This window comes from Gambusia affinis, linkage group LG16, assembly GCF_019740435.1.
Source record: "Gambusia affinis linkage group LG16, SWU_Gaff_1.0, whole genome shotgun sequence".
NCBI classification, from domain to species: Eukaryota; Metazoa; Chordata; class Actinopteri; order Cyprinodontiformes; family Poeciliidae; genus Gambusia; species Gambusia affinis.
Window position 1 is genome coordinate 4,840,666 of NC_057883.1, and position 27,710 is coordinate 4,868,375.

General features: G+C 37.0%; 3 protein-coding genes across 3 annotated transcripts in view; 2 read left to right on the forward strand and 1 right to left on the reverse strand.

Moving 5' to 3' along the window:
- hhipl2 (HHIP-like 2) overlaps window positions 1–27,710 on the forward strand; it is a 45,076-nt gene that overhangs the window by 1,493 nt on the left and 15,873 nt on the right. The window contains exons 2-7 of the mRNA XM_044142799.1: window positions 21,840–22,492; window positions 24,082–24,225; window positions 25,629–25,960; window positions 26,106–26,232; window positions 26,376–26,521; window positions 26,601–26,682. Coding sequence (XP_043998734.1) covers window positions 21,840–22,492; window positions 24,082–24,225; window positions 25,629–25,960; window positions 26,106–26,232; window positions 26,376–26,521; window positions 26,601–26,682 — 1,484 coding nt within the window. The remainder of the gene's footprint in view (window positions 1–21,839; window positions 22,493–24,081; window positions 24,226–25,628; window positions 25,961–26,105; window positions 26,233–26,375; window positions 26,522–26,600; window positions 26,683–27,710) is intronic.
- On the forward strand, window positions 1,182–8,186 carry LOC122846122. Its single transcript, XM_044142900.1, has 11 exons — window positions 1,182–1,382; window positions 1,494–1,624; window positions 1,744–1,864; window positions 2,995–3,161; window positions 4,054–4,207; window positions 4,305–4,388; window positions 4,896–5,066; window positions 5,954–6,016; window positions 6,664–6,726; window positions 7,765–7,830; window positions 7,920–8,186. Exons 1-11 carry the CDS (start codon window positions 1,190–1,192, stop codon window positions 8,081–8,083), a joined length of 1,377 nt encoding a protein of 458 aa, XP_043998835.1. The 5' UTR covers window positions 1,182–1,189; the 3' UTR covers window positions 8,084–8,186.
- LOC122846082 lies at window positions 11,436–19,280 on the reverse strand. The gene is made up of 17 exons (XM_044142790.1): window positions 19,217–19,280; window positions 18,466–18,874; window positions 18,242–18,347; window positions 16,863–17,080; window positions 16,489–16,620; window positions 16,207–16,374; window positions 15,851–15,987; window positions 15,622–15,733; window positions 15,467–15,547; window positions 14,774–14,954; window positions 14,603–14,692; window positions 14,438–14,524; window positions 13,662–13,722; window positions 13,283–13,327; window positions 12,983–13,170; window positions 12,410–12,594; window positions 11,436–12,296 (listed from the first exon to the last, which is right to left on the reverse strand). Exons 2-17 carry the CDS (start codon window positions 18,868–18,870, stop codon window positions 11,841–11,843), a joined length of 2,652 nt encoding a protein of 883 aa, XP_043998725.1. The 5' UTR covers window positions 18,871–18,874; window positions 19,217–19,280; the 3' UTR covers window positions 11,436–11,840.

The window sequence follows — 27,710 nt, forward strand, 5'->3', positions numbered from 1 at the left end:
ATTTCCAATATGCCTTTTATTTCTTTCGATTTTTTCCAATAATTCACTCAAAATAAATGCCAAAATTTAACATACTTGGTTAATTTTATTGGATCTTTACAAGACGTGTTCTCTCAATACATGCCGTGTTTTTATCTTCCTTATCTTCGGTGCAATTTATATATATATATATATATATATATATATATATATATATATATATATATATATATATATATATATATATATATATATATATATATATATATATATATATATATATATATATATATATATATATATATGAGTTGTCCAACCTCACAGCCCTCCACTAGGTGGCTGTATGTACATCCGAAGTTGCTTGCAATCCATTAATAATGATAAGAAGAAGTTAGGGTTGGCCCTAATCTTATTTTTAATTAAAAAAATTAAAAATTAAAATACGGATGGATTTGCTCATATGATTATATGAAAATCTGTGTTTGTACCATATGAAAATGTTTAATATTTGTATTAGTAGTAATAATAACAAATTACGGATTGCACCCGAGAAAACATTAGAGAAGAAGAAGAAGCTTACGTCATTCGACGCGACACTTTCCACGGTCGGAGCTGGTGAGTAGCCCCTGAATCTGTCAAATAAAAATGTAGTAAAAAACCTCAAAAGACCGAAAGTCTACATTTATAAATCTGCTGATGGTAGTTCTATGAGTTAATGTTAGCGAGTATGTGGCACAGCATGTGTTTGTACAGATTTAGACACGTTTTTAACCCTATTTGGTAGAAAAAAGGCTACTTTAGCTCGCTAAAGTAGCCTCTTAAAAGCCAGTCAGGTTCAAATGTAGCTGTCCTTCATACCTTTAATAACAATGTGCTAAAATTTTGTTTCATATATCTTAAGAAACCGTATACTTTTCAGTATACTAGTTTATATCAGTATATTGATTTAATGTTAGGATTCTATCATACAGTTCATTACATTTCATCGTTTCCCACAGTGTATTATAAGCCCTGAGGCCATCATTCTTTATTTGTTGCCCCACCAGGCTAAGCATTGTTTATTTATTTAAGTCTTTGTAAAACGTTTGCATTTTCTATGACTTTATAGTTATTGTTCAAGTATTAATCTTCCAATCTTTCAATAACACATAATTCTCAAAATGTAATTTCAAATTTCCTGTCAACTTTTAACATTTTTTATCTCAAAAACATGACCAGCTACAGGATGACTGACTGTCATAAAACTCAACCACCGGGCTTACCATGTTTTCTGGGGGATACCCTGCAAGCACAATGCATGCTAATATTTATTTATCACATACCAGAAAAAACAGCTACCTTCTGTTTATTCATAGTCATGGTTGTATTTTCTGTCTTTGTTTTAGGTTCAATGTCAAGAAGAGGTATGTTTAGCATCTCTTAAACATTGAGCTATACAGCAAGATCTAAGAAAATATGTGTTTGTCCTGAATATAATTTTTTATATGCTCTGCTTTTTTTCATTTCATGATAAGAGAGAACACATATCTCGGAGGAAGCGAAGGTCTTCCTCCAGAAAGCCTATAAAGAAGGGATGACCAGGGTGGGATCTCCACTGGTTGGAACGGCATCCCAGGCCACTGGCTTGCCACCGTTTGTCATTGATGTATGTTTACCAAAGTTCTTTCTAGCCGTTCAATTTCAGAATTCAGAAGGCAAGATGCAATTTTATATAAAAATAAATTCAAGCTTCCTGTTTTGTAACAAGACTTTTATGTTTTTTAGAACTGGATTGGAAACTATAGAAGAAAAAAACCATCTTCTTCTCAACCTAAAAACAAGAAGTTATACACCAAGGACCTGTCTGGTTACAACCTGTTCTGCAGGGATCAGTTAAAGAACAAGGGTGAGAGAGGATTTACTGTAGCTGTTATGTTGACAAGCATTGTTGTGTGTATAGCTAGCCTGATCATTGCAATTCTCACTTACAGCACAGCCTTTGCTTTCTCCCCTTGACTTGGATTATCTCCCGCAGACGTTTCATTGTGCCAATCAGTAAACAGAAGGAGAAGTTGTTAAGACTGCCAATTTTCTGTGCTGTTTTAGAATTGCACAGAAAATTGTAGCAAAGTAAAGGAAGCCATTCAGTCTTTGTTGGCCTTCCAAATATGGAATTAACATGGACAGCTGCCTCGATGAGCTCAGGTCTTCTGTCTTTGTAGTGACAGATTTTATGTATTTATTTATTTTATTTATTTATTTATTTTTTTGCAGCGAATGCAATTTTAAGTAGAATTTTTGCCGTTGAACTGGTACATGACATACGTCACAGACAAACATTAGCTATTGGGTAAAATTTAACACATCTACAGAGGTGTTAAATGAGTGTTAAGTGAGCAATAGCTATAGCTCAGACCCTCTGAATGCTTCAATGTGTAGTACAATGGGTCATTTTTTTACCAGGCTATTCATAAACTTAATTTTTGGAAAAAGTATCTTGCCTTAGTTATTTTGTAGTTGTGTAATACTTGCATTGTTCTGTTCGATTTACTTTCTAGAACAGTGGTTTCCAAAGTTGATTCTCAAGGGCTGGAACCTTCATGCCCTTGAGCCATGATTGAATCTAGGTTAACACACCTGGATTCAATCATGGCTCATTAGAAGGCCAAAGAAGAAAATTGACATGTTGAGGAGGTTACAACCACCAGACAGAGAAGAAAAACAAGCGGTCCTCAAGGACCCAGTTTGGGCACCCCTGTAATTGGCTCTGCTCTGCTCACAGGAGCCCTTGACTGTTATTTTTTATAAGCCATCCTTACAAAACAAATCTGACTTGTATTGTCTAGTTTATCTCATCAAATTACATTTGTGAGATCTTGAGTACTTGATAAAACTTTTTCTATTTGCCATGTAATGTTAGAGAGTTTTCTTAACTTTATCAAAATCTACACCCATTGAGTCGGGGTGAGCCATACGAGATCTGTACAATGTCAATGGATTGCTTGCTATTTTTCTTTGTTTTGTTTTTCCTGCTAGGAAGCCTGAAAGATATTACGCAGAAATGGTCCACTTTGGCAGAAGAGCAGAAGAGGCAATATGCGGAGGAGGCAGCAGCTCTAAAAGTTCAGCGCACTTCAGATGGCATGAGCCCAGAGATGCGATGCCTGAAATTGAAGAAGCACCTAAAACAGCTGAAAATTGAGGTTTTCCATATATGCTAAGACCTTAAGAATGTTTTCAAGCCATTTAACTGTATATTGAAAATAATGTTAGGAGTTAACCCTGTAATCATTGGGTTTCCAGTTTGAAATCCTACTACGTCTGTCTTAGTCGACATGCTTTGGCTGCTAGTGGTGCCAGTGCATGACAGCCTCACTTCTATCAGACTGCCTGAAACCAGCTGTGGCAAGAACCCTATTGGTTATAGCCACACTGATGGTGGTGAGCTAATGGTGGGCATTAGCTCACCACCATCAGTGTGTAAATTACTTAATGTAGTGTAAAGTCTTTTCAGTTCCTCTAGACTGAGTGAAGCACTGTACATTGCTCCACATGCCATTTATTATTTATCTGGGATAAGATGCTTGCGCATGACATATTTAGTCTGTGCTTGCAGTTTACTCCACTTAACTGTTTCACATCATAAAAAAGTGTTTAATCATATAAGGTAATGGTAATAAAAAGAAAATACATTTTCATATAAAGATTTAATTTAACAACCAAAAAAAAGGTGACAATAATTTTCACTGTTAAAAATGGAATTAGTATTGCTAATTTTTTGTATTATTTTGCTTATAAATTTATAAGGGTCACATAATTTTTAGGCAAAGCATAGTGTTCTAATTGAAAATAAAAATTCAAAGACTACCTTGAATGTATTAATGTCATCTACCTTTTGTTAACATATGTAATATAAATATTGAATGTTTATATTACATGCCATATTTCTATGTTTTATTTTTTACTGTTTTATGTTTTGTTTCTTACTGACTTAAAATAATGAAAATTTTCTAGGTCAATAAATTTATTCCTATCCTTTGTAATGTTATGTATATCTGCTGTTTTGAATGACTCTTCTTTTGATCTTTGTTGAAGGTTGCCGGTCTTGAGAAGCTTGGGGTAGAGACTGGTGTAATGATGTATGACCATCAAAAGCCTTTATTAGAAGTCCTAGAAGTGAGCAGCAAAGGCGCTTCTTCGTTCTTCAACAGTACCGACGTACTGGACAACTTTGCACTGCATTTCCAAGGTTTTCACAAACTGACAGGGATACGTCAAACTTAAATAACAGCTTAGTGGACTTAATATTTACATTATCTTTTCTCTCTTGTTTGAACTGTTTTAAGGAAAATCATTATCTACTTCTGCTGCAAAAGAACCGGTGGATCAAATTGTTAAGAAAGTGCAGGATCTCTTCAACAGGAAATACAGTAAGAATACATTATCATACTCTAGTAATTTTCTAGTCATGGTCAATGTAATGAATTCATAATTTAACTTCATTGCAGTAATAAAGTTGGTATCTGCGTATATGTCGACATAATGGTCTGTAACACCTTGTCAATTAACCATGGGCCACATGTATGATTGTGCGTACTCACCAAAAAAGTTATATGCCATATTTGATGCACGAGTTGATATGTATAAAAATGAGCTTTGTGTGACAGTTTTTGTGAGCTTCACACTAATTTCAATATGTATTAATGGGTGGCAACAGAACGGATCAGCAGCTGCATTATATTTCCCAGTAATTGGGATTTATAAAGGCAAGGTGCACAGGTCTTTGCATGTGCACGGCTGTATAAATTATAATTTTTTGGTGCGTTGCACTTTTCTAAATAGTCAATTTGGAGCTCTGTATTACTAATCCACTTTTTTATCTTCAGCTTGACTGCAAATATGTACAACTTTTAAAAAAATTTTCTTATCTTTTTTAGATGAAGCGGGTGGCAGAGGAAGGCTCCCGTACATCTCCATTCAAAATAAAAGCATAATTATCAACGCTTGTGGTCTACCTGATGGCATCATTCTCAAAAAACCATGCCACTATGGACGTAAACAGTTAGAAGTCATTTTAAATAATGCGGCGAACATTTCCTTTACAATTCGTAAGTGTTTGAGCATAAATGTTGATAGATTATATTTAAATGGAAGTCACCCGGTAAAAATGTACTTTGTAATCATGCAATGGGGTGGTCTGTTGTTGAGAGGTCATTTTCATAATTTTATGTTCTTATATTTAGTCATTCCTTTTGCACTGCTAGACTTTAATTTGAAGTATTTAAAGAGCAGAATCCAAAAGTAGCATTTGTTTTGGGAAAAGCATTTGGTAAAGGATCCAAGGATCAGAGTCAAAGTCTGGAAGGCCGCATGAGTTCTGTAGTCTGTCTTTATACACTCGCTCAAACTGCTGCGCCCCATGAATTGTGCTATTCACTTAAGTTTATTGTTTAGCACTACTGTCATAATCACCATAACATTTTGTCATACTCATCTAGTATAATGTAGTCAAACTTCTAAATAACTATACTCGCATACTATAATGGCGTGTCTGTAATAGCTTCTTACAGACACACTTTTTGTCCTTTTAGAAATAAACGGACAAAAAAGTCTCTTTATTTATAGTTGCTCCATTGTTTTGTTCAAGACGATGTTTATTGTTTTTAACGTTTCATCTCCTCGGCTAGTATGGTCACATGAGTTGAAGGATAACAGACAAACGTGCATAAATGAATACTTTCTATGGCAGGTAAAGTGGAAAACAAACAAAAACCATCTCTGTCTCAAATGTTTGCTGAAAGAACACGGATGACGGGAAATAATACTTTAGCAGAAAGATCATCCATTCTTGTTTTTTTTGTTTTTTCTTTTGAATTGTGTTCCTCTGACAACAAAGAACATGTATTATAATTAATGTATTGACAGTGCAATAATTATTTTTATACAAACAAAATGCATGCATCATTCACACTACTAATTTCAATTTTCTCTTCAGATGAAAAGACTGTTGAAGAATCAGTTGTAACATCTGACACTGGAGTGGTGATAACTGCAAATGGTATGTCTTCAGATTGAACTTTATACACACAGTGTTTTTTTTCTCATAGTAAAAGTGGTTTTTATTCCTTATTACATTCTAGTGGTGTTAAGTAGAAGATTATACCTATGACTTTCAAATACACTTATTGGAAGGACTTCATTCAGTATCCCTTTCCATGTAATAGGGTTTTTTTTTGGACTTGTTTTAATCATACAATTACAATTCCATTTGAAATTGTATATATGGTTTTTATATCAGATTTATATTAGAAATAAATCTCTTTCCCTGTGACAATTCTATTCAGTGTATCCCAACAGATACCTGCTTAGTTATTTGCAATTATGGTCTGTGATGGAATAGTTACTGTAAAAACTTTGCAGAAGCAGATGTCAACTTACAACGAGAAATGAAACAAATATACCCTGGAGTATGGGAAATTGTCCTTTCGTTAGTTAAAATTAATATAGTACAATGTTGTGTTGATTAATATTAGCCTTAAGAAAACCTTTAATCGTTCACACTTCACAATGTGTATTTGAGAAATACTGTTTAAGCCATGTCCTGGATACTTGTACTTCAAGTTTTGATATTGCATTTTATTGTACTCATATTGAAGATATGTTGGAAAAACAATTTCAATAATTATATTTTATTCTTTGTATCAGACCCCGGGAGAAAAATTAGGACACCAACTGTGGAAGACATTTTGAATGGAATGTGTGCAAATGGTAAGTTCGTTGCATGTCTATGCTGAATGTCCTCCATTACAATGTTGTTATGTATGTTATGTGGGTATATTACAAAGTGCACTACACCCTCGGTAACACAATATGTCTGGTCTTCCTTAGGAAAATATGTATTCCGGATGATTTATAGGTTTTCAGATACAAAAAGTGTGGGGAGTCCAGCTTTGTCTTTAGGTCACTCTGACGTACAACCAGATATGTTTAAGAAATTATGAATATTCCATACTTACATAAATCACATACGCTTTGGGGTACGTGTATTGGGTGATCTCATTAGTGAGGATGTAACACCTTTCCAAATGCTCTATATGGCTATTATGTATAGTCGGATTATAGCTGTACTGTCATCTCAATGTCTGCAAGATTCATCTCGGCATTGATATTGTGTTTGTACAAATATTTATGTGTAATATAGTGCATGTGATGCGTTTCTCATGCTAAGACTGTTGAACAAATGTAGTTGTGACAATTAGCAAGTTGGCAAGTCTCACAACAGCATAGATGCTTATCTTGCATCGCTGGTTTAACTTTAAGGAAGTAGAAGACATCTCAAATTACGGAACTAATGAATGAGCAGGCAATAATTTGTTTTCAACATAAAAAAAAATTGCAGAAATAATTACATACAAATCACATTAACCAATAGCTTAAAGTAGGGGTTCCCAAAATTGTTCCTCAATGGCCAGCACCTTGCATTTCTTAGTTCTGTTCCTGATTTAATGCAAGGCCTATGAATAGGTTGACATGATGAAAAGTTTGTAACTTCCACCGGTGAGAGAACTAAAACATGCAGGATGCCCATCCTCAGGGCCCTAATTTTGACGACAATGAATAAAAATAAGAAGTATTAATAACAAAACTGTTTCAATATGTTTAAATATGCTGTTTACACAGAACTGAGTTACTATCAGTTATTCTATATAACATATTCCCATATAAAGTATAATAATTTTAAACGTTACTTGAAGGTATGACCTACCTTGAGATCACATTGCAACTAAACTGTTAATTCTTCTTTAGATGAGCGGAGCATAACAGAGCCTATGGGTTTGACGGAAGTGCTGTCAAGAGAACCGACTACAGATGGTATGCATTAAAATAAATTAAGGCATTATGCTTCTTTTATGTTTTTTAAACTACATTTGTCAATAAATGACTTATTTTTCTTTATTTAGATACTAAGGATGTTTGCAACATCTGCCACTGTCTGTTCAGTGATCAGAAAAAAAATGCCAAGAAGAAGTGGCGTGAGTGGCGACGTTGCAACACATGTGAGCAGTGGTCACACCTGGCATGTGGATTCAAGAAAAACTTGTGTCGTCATTGTCAGACCCCCTAGAAGTTGAGCCTTGTTATGTCTTTCAATGTTAGCATTTCCTGTAGTTTGTTTTAAACAATTGATAAATGTGCTATGTTCAATAAAAGCTTTTGTATTGAAAAGATATTCTGTCAAATGTGAGTGCTTTAAATAGTAACAAACATTTGGGTATCAAACGAACACATCAGTGAGCATGTTAGCTCATTACTATTGCACTTCAAAAATTTCCACATGGTAGCACAAATAATACCCTTTAGCAAAAGAATGAGTAAGATCTTTCCTTTTAAATAAACAAATTGACCAGGTTAGAAGACGACACGTTCAGGTAAAGGCACTTTCTCCCTTCGCGAAATCGTTGGGACAGGCATGTTGATAGGACACAGCTGGAGAAGATCCCAGTGTGGGATGCAGTAGTTCCACAACGTCACGTGTTACTATTGGTTATCAATGGGTGACACGCCACGTGACCAGTTACACACTTTTTGCCGCTTAATGAGAACTATTAATACGATTTGACATTAGGATTTCATTCTGTCTGATAAGTTCAGTTTATGACTGGAAAATGTGATTTACTTACTTTAACAGAATTTGCTACCCACTCAGACTGGTGAGTTTAATCATGACATCGCCCCGTGTGTCAATGATGGGGCGCATTCCATTTCAAACATTGAACGTGTGCCGCGACAATAAGGCCCCGTGTGTCAATGATGGGGCGCATTCCATTTCAAACATTGAACGTTTGCCGCAACAATAAGACCCTGTGAGTTGTAAGTGCGAGGATGTTATAAAGTAATGTATATGGTCATTGAGAGTGTAATTGTAGTGTATTAAACTATGATCAGGGCTTCACTTTTTTCTCATATTTAGTTTAGCTGCACTATTACAGATAGTATGTGTTAACAGGGAGAAGCTGTATGGGAGAGTGATGCAAAAGAAGCCTTTTCAGCAATGCCTCAAACAGAGCCGCTTGAGGTCTGCAAAAGCACATTTGGACGAGCCAGCTTCATTTTGGAATAAGGTCCTGTGGACTGAAGAAACAAAGATTGAGTTGTTTGGTCATAAAAAAGGCATTATGCATGGCGGGGGGGGGGGGGGGAACAGCATTCCAAGAAAAACACTTGCTACCCACTGTAAAATTTGGTGGAGGTTCCATCATGCTTTGGGGTTGTGTGGCCAATGCTGGTACTGGGAATCTTGTTAAAGTTGAGGGTCACATGGATTCAACTCAATATCAACAGATTCTTGAAAATAATGTTCAAGAAGCTGATACGAAGTTGAAGTTATGCCAGGGATGGATATTTCAGTAAGACAATGATCCAAAACACCGCTCCAAATCTACTCAGGCATTCATGCAGAGGAACAATTGCAATGTTCTGGATGGCCATCCCAGTCCAGACCTGAATATCATTGAACATCTGGGATAATTTGAAGCGGGCTGTCCATGCTCGGCAACCATCACACTTAACTCAACTGGAATTGTTTTGTGAAGAGGAATGGTCAAAAATACCTTCATACAGGATCAAAGAACTTATTAAAAGCTACAGGAAGTTACTACAGGCTGTTATTTTAGCAAAAGGCAGATCTAATAAATATTAATGTCACTTTTCTGTTGAGGTGCCCATATTTTTGCATCTGTCAAATTTTCTGTTAATGCATACTGTACATTTTCTGTTAGTCCAATAAACCTCATTTCAATACTGAAATATTAAGGTGTCCATTAGATATATCAAACTGAAGTAGCTTTTGCAAACACCCAAATATTTATACATAAAAATGATTAAGATTAATAGGGGTGCCCAAACTTTTTCATATGACTGTATGTTGCCGCTTTCTCAGGTAGGTTACAAACAGTTATGTCATAATGCCCCAGCCGGCATACCTAGGTGGGCCCCATAAGGGAAAAAAGAGGGCAGACAGTATAGGTCCCAAAATGGTTTGTCACCATTTTCCATAGTGGCCCATATATTTTTTTTATGTAAGCAGAGACAAATCACATAAGATTACATGTCAGAATTTTCTGACATACAGTTGGTGTTATTCAGACTCTCTGTCTTTATATTCCTGCCTGATCCGTCCCGCTGTGTGCTTAAATTTTAATGTAATATCTGGTGTGAAGGACGTCAATATTTGCGTTGCCCTCCTGAAAAACGCAAACATCAACACTAATATTAACTGCTCTATAACCTTTTAAACAACATGTCCTTACAGTTGTAAAACTAAATGCAAATCTAACAGTAAGATAATTCTCACTAGTCTGTGCAGCCATATGAGTGGTGGAGCAGTGGAAGGAGTGCTTAGACAGCAAACACTCAACCTGGATGCTGGTGTGAGGGGTCTCCTAAAAAAGTAGTCAATCATCCAACTGCAGATGATACATTATGGTGCTGCTGGCATTCTTACTAAAACCAGGAAGGTAAATCAAATCAACCAGTTTGTAAGTCCCTACACAGGCTACAAATAGTCCATATTGTAAGTTTTGAAATTTGTCTGAAATATCACAGAAACACTGACGTAGCACTTAATGAATTTTTAATACAGAGTAGTGCCCTTCAAAATAATATAATTCTTGGATAACAGTCAAATATTTCTCAAATATGAACATCACAAAAGTTTTTGTCCACTACGTTTTAGTTATTTCGTGGTGCCCAAATTTAAAGATATTAGGTAAAGCAGATTATGCTGCATCTCAAAATTAAGAGTTAAATTCAAACTGTAAATGAAGTGTAGTCATTAATAATGTCATACTGAACAAGAACATTAATAAATGTGAAAAAAAAACTAGAAGCCTGGAAATTAGACCTGGGAATAAACCTGTCACTGGAAGATTGGCAGTCTGTCTGTGCAAAGGCTCAAAAGCAAACTGTTAACTCTCGCTTAAGGTTACTGCAATACAAATGGTTAATGCGAATCTATATTACACCAGTCAATTTAAATAGGTACAACCCTAATATACCAGATGTATGCACAAAATGTTTAGAAGAAAAGGGGACTTTGTTTCATTGTATTTGGAAATGTACGGAAATTCAAAACTTTTGGAAAGCCATAAAAAGAACTTTGGAACATCTTGTCTCTAAAGTTGTTGCACTAGATCCTGCTTTTCTAATTTTAGGTTTGTACCCTAAAAATACTTTGTTTACCAAATGTGAACAATTGTTGATTGATATATGTCTACTACAGGCTAAAAGACTGATAGCACTATCCTGGAAGAGAACAACAGGACCAGGTATCAACCAATGGATTAAGCAAATGCTGAAGACTTTACCTCTGGAACGCATAACGTATCTCCAGAAAGGGAAAAGCGATCTATTTGAAAACATTTGGAGACCCTTCCGGAATTTTGTTGAAGGAGTGGACATATCTCACAATGACGAAGCCAGTTAGAGACAAGTTTAATGTCAAAACACAATGTGCAACAAGGGAGCCTCAACAGTGGACTATTTTCTCCTGTATACTTAAAGGAGTATATGCAGATATGTATCTAAGAGGGTGTTCGTAGGTCCTGTTTACTGTACTGGTTATGTGGCAGGTGTATCTGTAAAACTAAATACAATAAAATCTTTGTTGGAGAAAAAATGTGAAAAAGAGTACAAAGCTGTAATGAGTAAAATTAAAATGCCCTTGATTATATATAGCTTGACTTAAAAAAACAGATATGTCTCAACAATATCAAAAGCAATAAACTGAGATGTTAGACCACAAAGCTTATATGAAAATCATCAAACAATGAACTTTATACTGGAATATGTGCTCTTCACATAGGACAGTAAGTGGCTATAAATCATGAAGATGATTCACAATCTATGCTGTTCTCTCCTTCGTCAACATTGTCGTCGTCGTCATCATCTCCTTCATCCTCTCCATCGTCAATGCTTTCATCATAGTCTATGTAATGTAGATCTGGAGACATAAGTGCTTGAGAATAAGAGTTGAACTCTGGTAGGTGATGATTTGGAGGAGGGGCACCAACTTCGATAAACCTCTTGAACATGTTCATTGCACTGTACATTTTCTTTTCTAACATGATAATGTTTTGATGAAGTACAGCTTTTGAACCAGGATCTGCAGTATCATTTATAGCTGAACTTAAATGTCCATGTTGTTGATGAAGGTGAAGAATGACAGTGTTCATCTCTCTCTTAAGTAGAAGCTTTTCTTCAGTTGCTCTAGTCTTCAAATGCAGGGCTTCTATTGCTCGACTTTTTAGGTTCTTTGGAACAACACCATGATCTTCAATCTTTAAAATAAGAGAACAATTGCAAGTGGAACCTTGTTAAAGTGTAGTAGCAACGTAAAGTGAATAACAGCATGTAGAAAGTTGAATAAAACCTTTAGATCAATTCTACTCACTTGTTCATCAAACAATGTGTACAGCTGGGAGGAGGCATCACACAATTCTAGAAATTCTAAATGTGATGGAAAGATGCCAGTTTGTGGAGGCCACTGCAGATTATTGTACTCTGTAACAATCTTCTTCAGTTTCCTGTTACAGGCATTCACTTGCTTGGACAGCCTTATAGCAACTCCCTGTCCATCTGTAAAGAAGGAAGAACTATAAATACTAGTCAAAAAAAATAAAATCAACACAATATGAAAACATGATACAATAGTCATTTATTGAAGTATGTTAAACATAATAAAAGGTCAACATCTGAAATAGTGTTTATCTCAATTTGGATTTTGTGAACACAAGTAGTGGCAGCCAATTCTACACAAGACATTCAACATGACACTAAAGTTCGCATGAGGAAATCTCAGTTTGTAGGTCAAAATCTATTACTGCCAATAATTGAATGATATTTTAATTGTACTCTTAAAAAAGTTATCCTCAGAATATAAAGACTGATAGTTCTTACAGTGACTTAATATCTGCAGTAATGCATAAATAATGCAAAAAAACTTCAAGAAAAGAAGTAGTGTTACCATTATATCTTCTTTTCAGGTTGAGAAGAGTGGCCCTCTCCCTTGCTTCATTTTGTGCTCGTTGTATCAGCTGACCTCTAAGTTCCTGGTCAACATCTCTCAGTGTTCTCTGGAAAATGTCATCCGAAGGGAGCCACCTTCGTTTTACACCATGGTGTCTCTCAATCATTCGAAGATCCCTGTCCAGCCTAACCACAACAACAACAAAAAACAAAAAAAAAAACAACACAACGCACAATTTCTTACTTGAGGCGGAAACTGTTGTTCAAATATAGAAGAGTACAAATTTCTGTCACTTACTGCGATTCATCTTCAATGAGTGACTCCTGTTTATGTGATCCGGATCTAAAAATGAAAACAAAGACTTTATATTGGCATAGCTTCTATAATTAGCTGAGCTTAATACTTTGTCATTAATGTGGCAACATTGTAACTCTTGTGTAAGTATTTCACAATGTTTATACAATATCTTATGCATGTCGGAGGTTAGTGCCTAGTAGTGAGGCTGCTTCCCATGGGTGAGGTTAGGAACATGGAACAACCACCAAATCGAGACATTTGACTAATTTTTTTTGTATTTACTACATGTCTTGAAAACTGCAGACCTTTGCAGCGCCCTCATCATTACAGACACACCACCAATCTGCCTACTGATTTGGTATTCAAAAAAGGATCATACCTGAGCTGGTTGATTTCGGTCAGCTTCATCACATAGTTCCTCTTCCATCTTGGAACAATCTCTGTAGATAAGTCAACAATGTATGTTATTGAACAATCCAATATCTCTGTGAATAATTGGAAATAATACGAATTACATAAAAATTTAATTTCCCTTTAGGATAAACATCTGTACATCTTCTTCCGCTTAGCAGCAGTCGGCCTATATGACTAAGGCACCCTGCATAGAAAACTGTTTTTGGCCGCTTGGGTGCATGGTTGAAAGCACAGCCAACAGGCTCACTGAAATGTGCCACACCTCCACCTCTGGCAACAAAACGGGAACCAGGTGAACGGCGTCCATGCAAGGGAAGACTGTCTCCAGTGGTCATGCATAAGGGGTGTTATGGCTGCGCTTTGTCTGGTTCCTCTCCTAGGATCTGTCTGCCTTGGGTGACCCTACAAGGGGCATAAAGGCTCCGACAGCATAGCTCCTAGGATCATTGGGACACTCAAACCCCTCCACCACGTTAATGTGGCAGCCCATGGAGGGGTGCTACACAAAGCATTTTTGAATTTCAATGTAATATAGTTCAATTAATTTAAGAACCATGAACAATCCAGTTCATTACAAGTGTCATAGTCAAAAAAAGATATTCAAACTCTGTTTAGATGTAGTCAAAGCAGCTTTGAAATGACATTCACAACATTGCCACTTGACACAAATGAAAAAAACAAACAAACAAACAAAAAAACAAAAAAAACCCCAAATGAAATAGAACAGAAAAAAAAACATACCTTTGTCTCTAGTTTTTAAATGTGCAGCTTGGGCTACATGTCTCTGTGTTTCCATCCATTGTTGTAGGTCATGTTCAGAAATGCTTACTTTGGACAAAGGAAAAATAAATAAATGAATACAAAACTTTTTTTGCAATCAAAAGGTTTCAATTAAGACAAGCTTACTCGGTGACTCTTTCAAAACTGCAGAAATCTCTTCCTCAGCAATACTCGCAATCTTCTCGGCTTTTTCCCACCTCTGAAGAAGCTGCACATCTGTAAATAACGGCCAGTGTTTGAAGTTCAATTTAAAAAGTTTCAGTAAATTATTAAATAAACTATGTACATATACTACACCTAGATCTGCAGATTTTCTTCTACCATAGTACAGGAGTGCGTCTGTGAGAAGGTCAAGGCGATGGGAGGGAGTCATCTCTTTAGTCACTCGAGAAAATCTTCTCAAAAACGACCATAACCTCTCCATGCATTCACCATCTGTTAGTCCAAATCCAGGAACTCGTCGCGTGCTGTACATGATCTGATTAACATAATTAGTCATTACTGTAAAGTGTGCAACACCCAATATTGAGCCTAATATATTGGACATCATGTAGGCCTGTAACAATTACAAATGGACACCAAAGTTATTATCAATGGCAATGTTGTTTTTTGGAGGCCATATGAAATTTTAAATTATAATTAATAATGAAAATATAAGTAAATATTCTCAATATTAAATTTTTAATTATAAATAACACTTAACCCTGGAGCTGTAATACAATTAAAACATACAAAGTACATAAGCAAAAACACATAAGTGTCATAAAAATACTGCTGAGGCCAAAAAACCATACATAACACTGGATGTTATCCAGTTTGTGTTGAAAACAGAACAAGAAAAGAGAAAAGGAATATATCATGGTATTTGAAACAATTAAACTCATTTTCTATTGTCATGCTGCTTTATAGCAACAGGGTGAACAATATGTATATATGATGTAACAAGATGTTCAATTTGGTAGACTAACTTTAGAACAACCAAAAAAATACCTGACACTGCAGTTTATGCCCATACACATGAAATGCTGGTACCGCCAGGGAAAGTCCTTTTGGGATTCCTTCTCCAGTTTTCTGTTCAATGACAGACAGTGTGTCACTACTGTTGTTATATTATAAAGAACTCGGACATTAAGAATTATACTCACACAGAAATGTCTGGACAGGACACATGCAATGTCATAAATGACATGCAGATTAATGTTTTTTTCCTGATATTTTTTCATCAGCTCTGTGATGACATATTTAGGATATGCAAGTCTGTTAAAAAATAGTATGATAACAGCATAAGATAATGTATAAAAAATAATCCAAGAGTCTTTCAAATAATTGGATGATGTTATGTTGAAGTCATCCAAATACACTTTAAAAACTCACCTTTCTCCATGTGTCATGTTAAGAAATATCAGTGGAACCTCGTGGCGACATGATGCTCCAAATACACCAGTTATGTCTAATTTTTTTTGCTGGTTTTGGGAACGAAGTGCATTGCCAGCTTTGAACTTGCTACAGTTCTAAAAAATGAAGGAAATAGGTCCTCAGTGAAACACATAAAACTTGAGGAATATACAAATTGTGTCAAAATAAATGAACGTTAAAAAATTTTTAAATTACAAAAATAGATATATATCTGTCATAAAATTCCTTTAAAGGGTATTTTTCAAAAAGCATTGACTGAAAATAAATAACAAGAAAGTTACCAGAATGGAAAATGAGATATGATATTTACTCACCTCTGTTGGTTGACAGTTGTCAGGATTTGACCCGACATACTCTTCAACATCTTCATCCCTGACAAACATTCTGTTACCCTGCAATGGCTCAGTGATACTACTTCCAGAGCTCTTTTTTCGTACGAGGCCAAAGTTGGCATCCAAAGCCACAATTACAGTGCCATCAGTCTGAAGAATAAACAGCAAGAATAAGGATAAGTCTGAAAGCTCTCAAAATGACATTTGTCCATTGTACTAATGTCTTCTAAAAGTATATTACGAATTTATCTCAGTGTGTCCAACCTTTATGCATGCTGGGCACACTGTGCCATCATCAAATTGGTCACAAAGGCCAACTAGTGACCTTCGTCGGAAGTGATAATGGCGAAACTGGGAAATAGACTCTACTACTAGGGCTCTGTACAGCATATTAACCTGTAGTAAAAAGAATCACAGTACTTATGTTTAATCTATTAATTCCAAAGGTACATAAGTAAAAATAAATAAATACTGTAAAACAAAAACAATTCTAAATGAGAAAGCAGTAAATAACACATCTAGTCTACTGGAAATGCCATCAATGACATTAATTTAAAGAAATATTTTATATATGAAACAGAATAAAAAAGTTGCAATATTGTTGACATATTTACTAGGACATATCTTTTTCTCACTACCTCCATAACAGTAAGATTGTTTTTCCACCGTAAGGTGTTGATGAATCCCTCTACAGAGACCTGGCACTCCAAAGAAAGATGAACAAATAGCTCAAGAAGAGCCATTGAAAAAGCAGCCTGTGGCTTCTCCGGTGAAGCAGGCCAAAGGCCATATTTCAGAAGAGTGCAGACCTCAGGTTCGCATTTACAGAAAGAAACTGTGCAATTAATGAGATGACCTAAAAAGACAAAGAAAGAAAAAAGATTACTGAAGATTCATTCCATTTTTTATTTTATAGAGTCAATAAATACACTGTTTTATAGAACTCTGAATTAAATCAGTCCACAATATGTGTTATACTTATACTTTGATTTTATAAGTTTTATAACAAATACATGATATCCATATGAGGAGTTGATCTTTTTATTACTGCTCCCTTTAGGAACCACCAGGCCACATCTATGCTTCTAACATGGAATAGGACAGGGGTGACCAAAATTCATCCTCGAGCACCTTCATTCTGCATGTTTTAGTTCTCTCTGTGGTGGTGGTAACAACCTTTCCAGCAGGTCAATGTTCTTCTACTGAGCCGTCACTGGATCCAAGTGCATTAAACCAGGGACAGAACTAAAACCTGCAAAATGCTGGCCTTCGAGGACCGACTTTGGGCACCACTGGTGTAGGATGTATTGGGATTACACCCTAGGAGCTGGCCCAATTGGCTGGGTAGAGGGAAGTCTGGGAATCCTTAATTATGCTGTTACTTGGGTGACATGAACCCAGATAAGCAGAAGGCAATGGATGGATGATATATCCCTTCTTTAAACATGTACAAACCAATGAAGACTTGCCACTTTAATTGTGTTTAACTTAACATGTGTTGTCTTTAACTGAGCTTCCCCTCCAATCTATGTATTTATGTAGTTTTCTATATTTGTGTATCCAAGTATAAATAAATAACAACAAAGAAGAATAAAAAGTTATTCCACAATAAAAAGTCACATAAACATATACTCACGTGGGACAAGATTAATAATCATAAAGTGAAAACATAAATTTTACTAAATAAGATTTAGAATTTTGTAGAATATATATATACACTGCTCAAAAAAATAAAAGGAACACTTAGACAACACAATATAACTCCAAGTAAATCAAACTTCTGTGAAATCAAACTGTCCACTTAGGAAGCAACACTGATTGACAATCAATTTCACCTGCTGTTGTGCACATTCAACTTTGTACAGAACAAAGTATTCAATGAGAATATTTCATTCATTCAGATCTAGGATGTGTTATTTGAGTGTTCCCTTTATTTTTTGAGCAGTATACATATATATATACATACACGTATACACAAAATTAATTAATTAAAAAATTACATAGTGTAAAAACATACCTGTGTTGACAAAAGTCTTTACATCTCTGGAGTAAACATCATGGGTACTGTGATCTCCACTTAAATGCAACACCAACTGCTGGAAAGCAGCCTCATAGCAGGTTTTCTAAAGAGACACAAAAAAGGACAGAGAAAAACCGAATTTTATGCAATTAAGAACTCATTCTCATTCTATACATATCAATTACAATATTTATTAGTACATTCAACAAAAATGAACTTACATTCCACTTTTCAGGGAGGTGCAAAGAATTTATGTGTACTGTGTAGACACAATCTTTGCAAAAAACACTGCTTCTGCTGCATTCCAGACAGCGGTATACTCCAGGTTTCTTGCACACCGAGCACATGTCAGAGAAAGGAGCGGAGGACTTATAGGACTCTTCCAAGACCTGATCTTTTAGTGTATCCCATAGAGTCAGCTCCTTCCTTTTTGCCCTAGTATACGCGGTCCCTTCTTCCTTTGAGTTTTCAGTACAAATATCATGTGATGAGGGAAAAACAGTGTTGGTGTCAGATGAGCCTGCATGTGAGGGAATGTAGGAAGATTTCGCCCGAGCACCGATGGTTTTCCGAGTTAGTTTTATTTTTTTGGTCTTACAACGGACACTGCTCTTATATTTAGGCATGGTTCTAAAGTGGGAGAGAACAGAAAGAAGACAGAAATTCTGTAACACCGAGAAGCATAAAATAATAATAAAAAAACAAAATTTTAGCACATTGTTATTAAAGGTATGAAGGACAGCTACATTTGAACCTGACTGGCTTTTAAGAAGCTACTTTAGCGAGCTAAAGTAGCCTTTTTTCTACCAAATAGGGTTAAAAACGTGTCTAAATCTGTACAAACACATGCTATGCCACATACTCGCTAACATTGACTCACAGAACAACCATCAGCAGATTTATAAATGTAGACTTTCGGTCTTTTGAGGTTTTTTACTACATTTTTATTTGACAGATTCAGGGGCTACTTACCAGCTCCGACCGTGGAAAGTGTCGCGTCGAATGACGTAAGCTTCTTCTTCTTCTCTAATGTTTTCTCGGGTGCAATCCGTAATTTGTTATTATTACTACTAATACAAATATTAAACATTTTCATATGGTACAAACACAGATTTTCATATAATCATATGAGCAAATCCATCCGTATTTTAATTTTTAATTTTTTTAATTAAAAATAAGATTAGAAACCCTAACTTCTTCTTATCATTATTAATGGATTGCAAGCAACTTCGGATGTACACACAGCCACCTAGTGGCGGGCTGTGTGGTTGGACAACTCCACAAACTACATATCTCTAGAATATACCTTTTAATATCATTGTATTGTTATATATATATATATATATATATATATATATATATATATATATATATATATATATATATATATATATATATATATATATATATATATATATATATATATATATATATATATATATATATATATATATATATATATAAATTGCGACCGGAAGATAAAAACACGGCATGTATTGAGAGAACACGTCTTGTAAAGATCCAATAAAATTAACCAAGTATGTTAAATTTTGGCATTTATTTTGAGTGAATTATTGGAAAAAATCGAAAGAAATAAAAGGCATATTGGAAATATAGGTCTTTAAAAAAGCGAACAAAAATAAACAAAACAAAAAAAAAACAACTCCGGTTTTAGATTTTAGTGAGTTGTTTTTAAATACTGTAACAATTATTACAATACCTAATTAAAATCTTATGACGGATACATTTGGCTTTTGTATTTTTGGTAAATTCGCAGATAAATTATAAATAAAGGTTTTTAAAAAAAGCTTAAAAAAAGTTCTATTAGCGACAAGTGGCTGTTATCACCGATAGATTGGTTGATAACAGCCTGATAGCAGGCAGATCAGGGACCAACTGAGGCCATTCAATGGGGCTGATAACCACTGATAATGGCCATACTATGGGATGATAACATCCGAAGCGGGTGAATGTTTACTCTGCAAAAGCACAAAATCTTACCAAGTATTTTTGGTTTAGTTTCTAGTGCAAATATCTTAATGCTCTTTAAATAAGAAAAACTATCTTACAAGTAACTCTTCAGCAAGAGATATGAGCTTGTTTTAAGTCGATAATTACTTAAAAGTTCTTAAACATTCTAGTTCCATTGGTAGACTGTCTCACATATTAACACAACATTTTACCCATTTTATAAGTGAAATAATTTTCAAATGGAAGAAGAACTTTATCATCAACATTAAGCAATTTTTTACTTAAAACAAGCTCGTATATCTTGCTGAAAAGTTACTTCAGATATTTTCACTTGAAACTGAACAAAAAAAAAAACTCTTAAGATTTGCAGTGCGGATTAGCTGGTTGCACCTAAACCATTTGTTTTTGTAGATTTTTAATCCTGCAAGATTTCTGGCTGTATTTTCAACCATACTCAAGTCCCAGAGAGCCACTACCCTGCAACTTTTAGATGTGCCTCTGCTGGACCACCTAGATAGAATAATTAGGTTATCAAGGGAGAAGTGGTCTACACAAGGAGGAGGTGATTAAACCATTTCATTCTAGTGTTTTGTACCTGTGGCACATCTAAAAACTGCAGGACAGCGGGCCTTGAGGACTCAGCATGATGCTGCCCCCACCATGTCTGACTGTTTTCAGGTTTGAAAACTTCATCCTGACTACAAAGCTTTCTGCTGACGACTTTTGGCTCGTCCACCCAGGCAGGCTGTGGGTTTCAGTTGCGCCTGAAGGTGACAATTACAGAGCGGGCACTTCTTTGGTGGTCAGAACGTTCTGGGTTAAACTCGCTTCACTGAGGACGGCGGTCCAGTTAATGCTGGATTTGTTCTTAAAACATCACAACAAATTTCCTGTAATCTGACTGTGAAGGTTTGGGTCCGAGGGGTGGGACTTTGAGCTAGTTGGAGGTTTCCAAACAGACAATAATCCCAAACATCTGCTGCTTTTTTTCTTCTTCTTTGAATGGAAAAAAAAGGAGGTATAAAACCATAAAAATTCTGGAACACCCTCCCTGACATAAACGCTGTTCAAAATTTATGGACTACAGATAAAAGCCTTTCTCAGAAAGCCAGCCAGTTTAGAGGAGCTATATCAGTATATATATATATATATATATAGCATCAACATGCATTGAAACTGGTTTTGGTATCAATGAGCAGCGCTCAATTTTTCTGTTAGGAATGACGTCACACCTGAGCAAGGAGCAGGAGTTTCTTAAAGAGACAGAGGCCCAATTTCGAGACGTTAAATTACAAAGTCAAATTTCTCTTGAGTCATATTTGATATATAGAGCATTTTTAGAACTGAAGGTAACAGTTACTTGATTGTTCGATGAAACGGCACTATGTTCCTGGAAATTACATGATACAGCCCCTTTAAGAACTCTAAATTAACACATCATCCACACTGATGATTCGTTTATTTAGAACTGTAATTAACTCTTTGGAGACGTTTATGTTTTACGAATAAAAGCTTAAAGGGATTCTTTTGACATTTTCAATGCATCGTGTTGTGCAATATTTTGCTGTTGTTGTTGTTGTCGTCATCTCGTCACTGCCTAAACATCTTCCGATGAATCACCCAGGAGTGCTCTCCTTACGCTGCCCACCTGTACGACGCGGAAGACCCCTACACTCCGGTCAGAGACCTGCCGGGACTCTGCTTCGGCTACTGCTCCGAGTTCCACAGCAAGTGCCGCCACGTGGTCCGATATCTGACTGACAACCAGCTACTGCTCGACACGTCCGGACGGGACATGCCCACCTTCTGCAGCCTCGTCGACCTCTCCGACCAAGACTACTGCTACCCCAGGGTCCTGAAGAGCACCGACCTCAACAGAAACCTGGGGCAAGTGGTGGAGGACCCCAGAGGGTGTCTCCAGGTGTGCCTGACCGAGGTGGCCAACAGCCTGAGGAATCCGGTGCTGATGCTGCACAGCGGCGACTACACGCACAGGATGTTCATCGCCGAACAGCTGGGCTTTGTTTGGGTGTACCTGCGCGACGGCAGCCGGCTGGAGCGGCCCTTCCTGGACATGAGCGGGGCGGTGCTGACCACTCCCTGGCTGGGGGACGAGAGGGGCTTCCTGGGCATGGCCTTCCACCCGAAGTACCGCCGCAACGGCCGCTTCTTCATCTACTACTCCATCCAGTTCGACGGCAAGGTGGACAAAATCCGAATCAGCGAGATGAAAGTGTCCGATGGCGACATGAACGTCGCCGATCCTTACTCTGAGAGGTAAGGCGATAAAGTTCGGCATCTGATACGACTCCGATACATACTTGAGCAATTCATCAATTAACGGCATAATCAATTAAAGGAGATCGATGGTTTCCATTCCGATGATTAATAATATCATCGGAATTTTGAGACACCGTAATACATTTGGTTTAGGTTGTAAATAGGCCTGTTACCATAACAAACTGAGCAGGACGATAAATTGTCCCAATAATTATTGGACAACATTGTTGTTGATAATATTCTTGTTTCAAGGCCATTTTCAGGTACTACATTGATAACTTCATGATAACGCAAGTTTCAGAGTGAACAAGTAAACTTTAATTTTGTCCAGAGCACTTCAGACTGGAACTGGAAGATATTTTAATAATTAATAAAACGGAAACATAAAACACTCACAGCCTAAACCAAATGCAATACTAAGTCTCTCTTTATGGAATTGCCCTTCAAAAACCATTGATAATCATAATGGAAATTATCCAGCTCCTTCTATTTTATCATTTGATTAATTGATTAATTGGGTATTGCGACAGGCTTAGTTTAAGTGGGTTTTATTTACACTTTTATTTGTAGTTCTTTGGTTGGTTTGTTTTGCCTCTTTACAAAATGAAAGGTCAGCGGGGCTTAATCTGCTGCAGAGTCTGCTGTGTTTTCCAGCTCACAGCTCATATCACACGTCGCTACTTGGACTAAAAGTGTCTGTGCTGTGTTTCAGTAGGAGCGTCCCCTCACCAATCCATGTCACATCACTTCTGCAGAGCATTTTCTGAAAACTTTGAAAGTCTTTTCAATATGAAAGTAAGACTTATTATAATCGGAAGCACTTCTTTAACTAGCTTCGCTCTCTTTTCAGCTAAAGGTGTTTTGATCTGTCGGCATGAGTTGCAATATCCACTCCTGACAGAAGTTTTCAGCAATTTGTAAAAGAAAAACCAAAAAACAAAAAACAAAAAACAAAAACTTTTGAACTTTTTTTATTTTTATTTTTGCATTTCGCCATGTAATAGACCAACAAAGGTGCATAACAATGCAACTTTGCGGTGCATTTTCAAGACGACGGAAAACGACACTCGTACATAAAAAAAATATTTTATAATCCAACAGGATTTAGAGGACGAATCGATCAGAGCTGTTGTCTGAGCAGACGCCTGGTGGAACCGAGAATCTGCTGAGCTCATTATGTGAGCTACTTCTCAAAGCAACGCTGGTAAAAAAAAAAAAAAAAAGAAGAAGAAAAATTTAAAAACTGTTGTTTAATAGGGTAATAAAGGAGCCGTGTTGTGATGACTTCCTGAAGGCGGAGTTTCAGAAAGAGCAGGAGTTTATTTTAAAGAGACAGAGGCCCAATTTCAAGGCGTTAAATTACAAAGTCAAATTTCTTCTAAGTTACATTTAATTTATTCAATAATTTTAGAACAACTGAAGGTAAGAGTTACATAATTGTGCTATAAAATGGCGCCTGGAAAATAGATAATAATGCTCGTTTAAGAAGAACACAATTTGTAATCAACAGTGGTTTTCTGCTCACTAACAATCACGAGCTATAGGCATAAACATGAACTTTGTTGGCATCCTTTTCTCATTTGCAGAGTTATTTTAGAAATCGAGGAGCCGGCTGCAAATCACAACGGAGGTCAGCTGCTGTTTGGTCAAGACGGCTACCTGTACATCTTCACAGGGGACGGTGGGAAAGCCGGGGATCCGTTTGGAAAGTACGGCAACGCACAGAACAAGTGAGAGCCTCCGGGTCGCTTCACGCTCGGGAGAACATGTAAACACACAGTACTTACAGTCAGTTCAGTGTTGTTCATTTAGCACAAGTTCACAACAAATCATCTCAAAGTCACAGCTCCATTTCATATCCAATCACGTGGAAAAAGTCATCCGCCCTTAAAACATATCTCTATTCCCTGGAAGCAGAAAACAGACCCTTAAAACCGCTTATTCAGGTTTAACTTCTATATGTGAGAGAAAAACAAGTTACCTTATTCTACATTGATGCGAATAATCCATAAATACAAAGTAGGCACAGGTCTGTTATTGATATCACTTCTATTCTAAAGATTTTTTTTTTTAAATTAGCTTGTTTATTGTGAAGTTTTTGTGAAAACAAAAGATGTCAGCTACAGGTAAATACCAAATTCCTTAACTGTCCAAGCTGGAGAACTGGAAGATCTGCCTCTTTTTATCAACCCAGGTTTATACTGCAGTGTGAAGGTGTTGAAACGGACCAATCAGTTTCTTTGGACTTTTGTCAACTCTGGCTGCAGGGCTTCGGATCAATAGTTTGGGACTAGATGTATTCTCTTCTGGTTTAAGTCCTCAGAGGAAATTGCTACAATGAACTATTTCGTACAATACACTTTAAATGTTCTTCTCTTTCATAAATGAGATCACTCCTTTCCAGATAAAAAATAAATAAATAAATTTCCAGTCTATCATGGATGCACCGAACCTCTGCAGATGCAGGGTATCAGTCAAAGCTGAGACCCTGTGTCTTAAAAGTTGGGATTTTCTTCTGTTTCCAGAACAGCAGGATCCGACTCTGTGCACACAATGTGTTATTATGTCTTTGTTACCGTGGAATAACCAGCAGTGCATCCTGTCTGATTTTGATTTTGAAGGGCTTTTGAGAAGAATGAAAATAATTCTTGTGATAATGCATAAAATCCGCCACCTGTCTTAGATTTGCACCCTTATTAATCCTACGAGATCTGTAATTTTCATAATTCCAGATATGAAGCTGGAATTTATATCCAGCAATTTTGGGAACTGACGGTCTGACGAATAAGGAGCGCAGTTTTTATAGAAAGCTTTACAGAGATATGTGGTCTGATAAAATGTCCTCTTCTGTTGTGACGAAAACTGATGAAAACCTTGAGTCAGTTTCACTGAGCATGTCGAATCCCAACTGCATCTATTTCTTTTTCAGATATCGGGTTTTGAAATCGAGCACATCTAGGGTGTACATGAGGGTAAACCCTCATTGATGTGGTTGGAGAACTTTAGTGAACAAACAGAGTCATAAAGACTGAGGAAGACGCTAAAGAGCTCACGGCTAATTACCCGAAAATGACTAAAATTTCTATATTGTGCGTCCCTCTTGTTGTTTTTTTTTTTTGATCTGGTTACTCAGGAGTTCCTTGCTGGGCAAAGTGCTGCGCATCGATGTGGATGGAAGCGACCCAGTGGGGAAACCGTACCGGATCCCACCTGACAATCCATTCTCCAGAGACCCGGACGCTCGACCGGAGGTGTTCGCATACGGCGTGCGGAACATGTGGCGATGCTCCGTGGACCGCGGCGACCCGGTGAGCGGCTACGGCCGCGGCCGGATCTTCTGCGGAGACGTCGGTCAAAACCGCTACGAGGAAGTCGACATCATCGTCAAAGGGGGGAACTACGGGTGGAGGGCGAAGGAGGGCTTCGAGTGCTACGACATCAAGCTGTGCCAGAACGCCTCTCTGAGTAAGTAACTCCTTCCTGTTCCCTTTAAAAGTGGAAACTAGGAGCCACTTTCCGACACTTTCACCACCTGCCGTTTCTGGCGGAGGAGTTTTCCCATCCGCTAGATTCTCAGTAAAGTCCGACGTGCGTTTCTCTGCCAAAACAGATGACATCCTCCCCATATTTGCATATAGCCATCATGTCGGGAAGTCTGTGACGGGGGGGTATGTGTACCGAGGATGTGAATCACCAAATCTGAACGGCCTGTACATTTTTGGAGACTTCATGACTGGGTAAGATTGCGTTAATCTGTGCCAAATCCAGACTAAAAATAAAGGTTTTCTGCTCCTTAAGAGAAGGAATATAGCCTGAAAATACACTTCTGAGGAAAAACTGTGACTTTTCTTTTTCCTTCCGGTTCCTTTCGTCCATCTAGTCGGCTCCTGGCATTAGAGGAAAACAAAGCAGCTGGGACGTGGAAGGAGAAGAGCATATGCATGGGTAGTACAACAACCTGCTCCTTTCCTGGGCTCATCAATCATCACCACAAATTCATCATCTCCTTCGCTGAAGATGAAGCAGGTTGGCTTTGCTCAGTTCCTCGTTGCGAGTTCCAACGCGTCTTCCGCCTTTCGACGATCTGTTTGTGATTTCCTGTCAGGGGAGCTGTATTTTCTGGCCACTTCGTACCCCGGTGCCACGTCCCCGACTGGAACGGTGTTTAAATTCATGGACCCGTCCAGGTACGGCATCACGCACAGACCTTTTCTAGATTATTATTCGTCACACATCGCGCTACAGAATACTACGGCGGCGTGTTAACGAACATTGTAGGTAGAAAAACAGGCGGGAAAATTTCAGCCAAGTTTAATCTCAGAAAATTTCTAGAAAAAAAATCGAGAAAGTTTTGGAAGTCAAACATTTTGTAGAGAAATAAAAAATTCTGAGGCTAGTCTCGGAAATTTTCTTGAACAAATTTCAGAAATTTTTTTCAGAAATTTTTCAGATTTTTCAGAAATCAGAAATTTTGACTCAAAAACGTTTGAGTTTTTGAGTCAAAAGTTTGGAAGCTAAAAAAAATAAATAAATAAAGAGTATCAAAACTTTAATATTTTTGACTTTTGAAACAAATTTAAGGTTATTTTCTTTGCAAATGTGGCTGTTAGAAGTTTAATTAAACGTTCAATATTTAAAGTGGTATTGATACTTTAGCAATACACTCTGCATAAGTTACTCAAACAATGTTTCTTTTACCGTATCAACGATACTCAGTGCCGTTGGAGGACATTTTGCCAGATTCGTGACTCTGTAGCAAAAGAGAGAAAGTGCAATGAAATACTTCAGATACGACAGCGATCTAACCTCAAGTACAGGTTATTCAACTCACAGTTCAGAGAAGTTATACAATCATCCATGGAAACTGATCACAATGGCTCCGATGCTGCTCCCCTTCTGGCTTTTGTTCTTTGAGGCTTCGATTTAAATCTGGAAACACAATCAACCAGGTTCCAACACACCACGCTGACAGATGCGCTTCGGGGGGCGGAGTCTTGTCAAGCACTTTTTGTTTCCCTTTAATGTCTGCTGTAAATAACCGATTGGATTTAGATCTGGACGGTTTACTGGCCCCGTCGTTGAGTCGATATGAGATTGATGGTCTATTGAGCATCAAGTTGCTGCATCATGCAGCACAGACCAAAAGACAAAACACATAAAGAGAAAACCGTTACCTGATCACTTCTAGTTATTTCGTAGCTCAGTAGCAGAAAGA

Bases quoted from the DNA above. Each gene is read 5' to 3' on its own strand.
- LOC122846122 (XM_044142900.1), top strand. From the start codon at position 1,190: ATGACCAGCTACAGGATGACTGACTGTCATAAAACTCAACCACCGGGC. The intron at 1,865-2,994 runs GTGAGAGAGGAT...TTTTCCTGCTAG, and splicing joins GGATCAGTTAAAGAACAAGG to GAAGCCTGAAAGATATTACG. The intron at 4,389-4,895 runs GTAAGAATACAT...TATCTTTTTTAG, and splicing joins TCTCTTCAACAGGAAATACA to ATGAAGCGGGTGGCAGAGGA.
- LOC122846082 (XM_044142790.1), bottom strand. From the start codon at position 18,870: ATGCCTAAATATAAGAGCAGTGTCCGTTGTAAGACCAAAAAAATAAAA. The intron at 16,621-16,862 runs GTAGTGAGAAAA...TTTTTACTACAG, and splicing joins ACAATCTTACTGTTATGGAG to GTTAATATGCTGTACAGAGC. The intron at 15,988-16,206 runs GTGAGTAAATAT...TTCATTTTTTAG, and splicing joins ACAACTGTCAACCAACAGAG to AACTGTAGCAAGTTCAAAGC.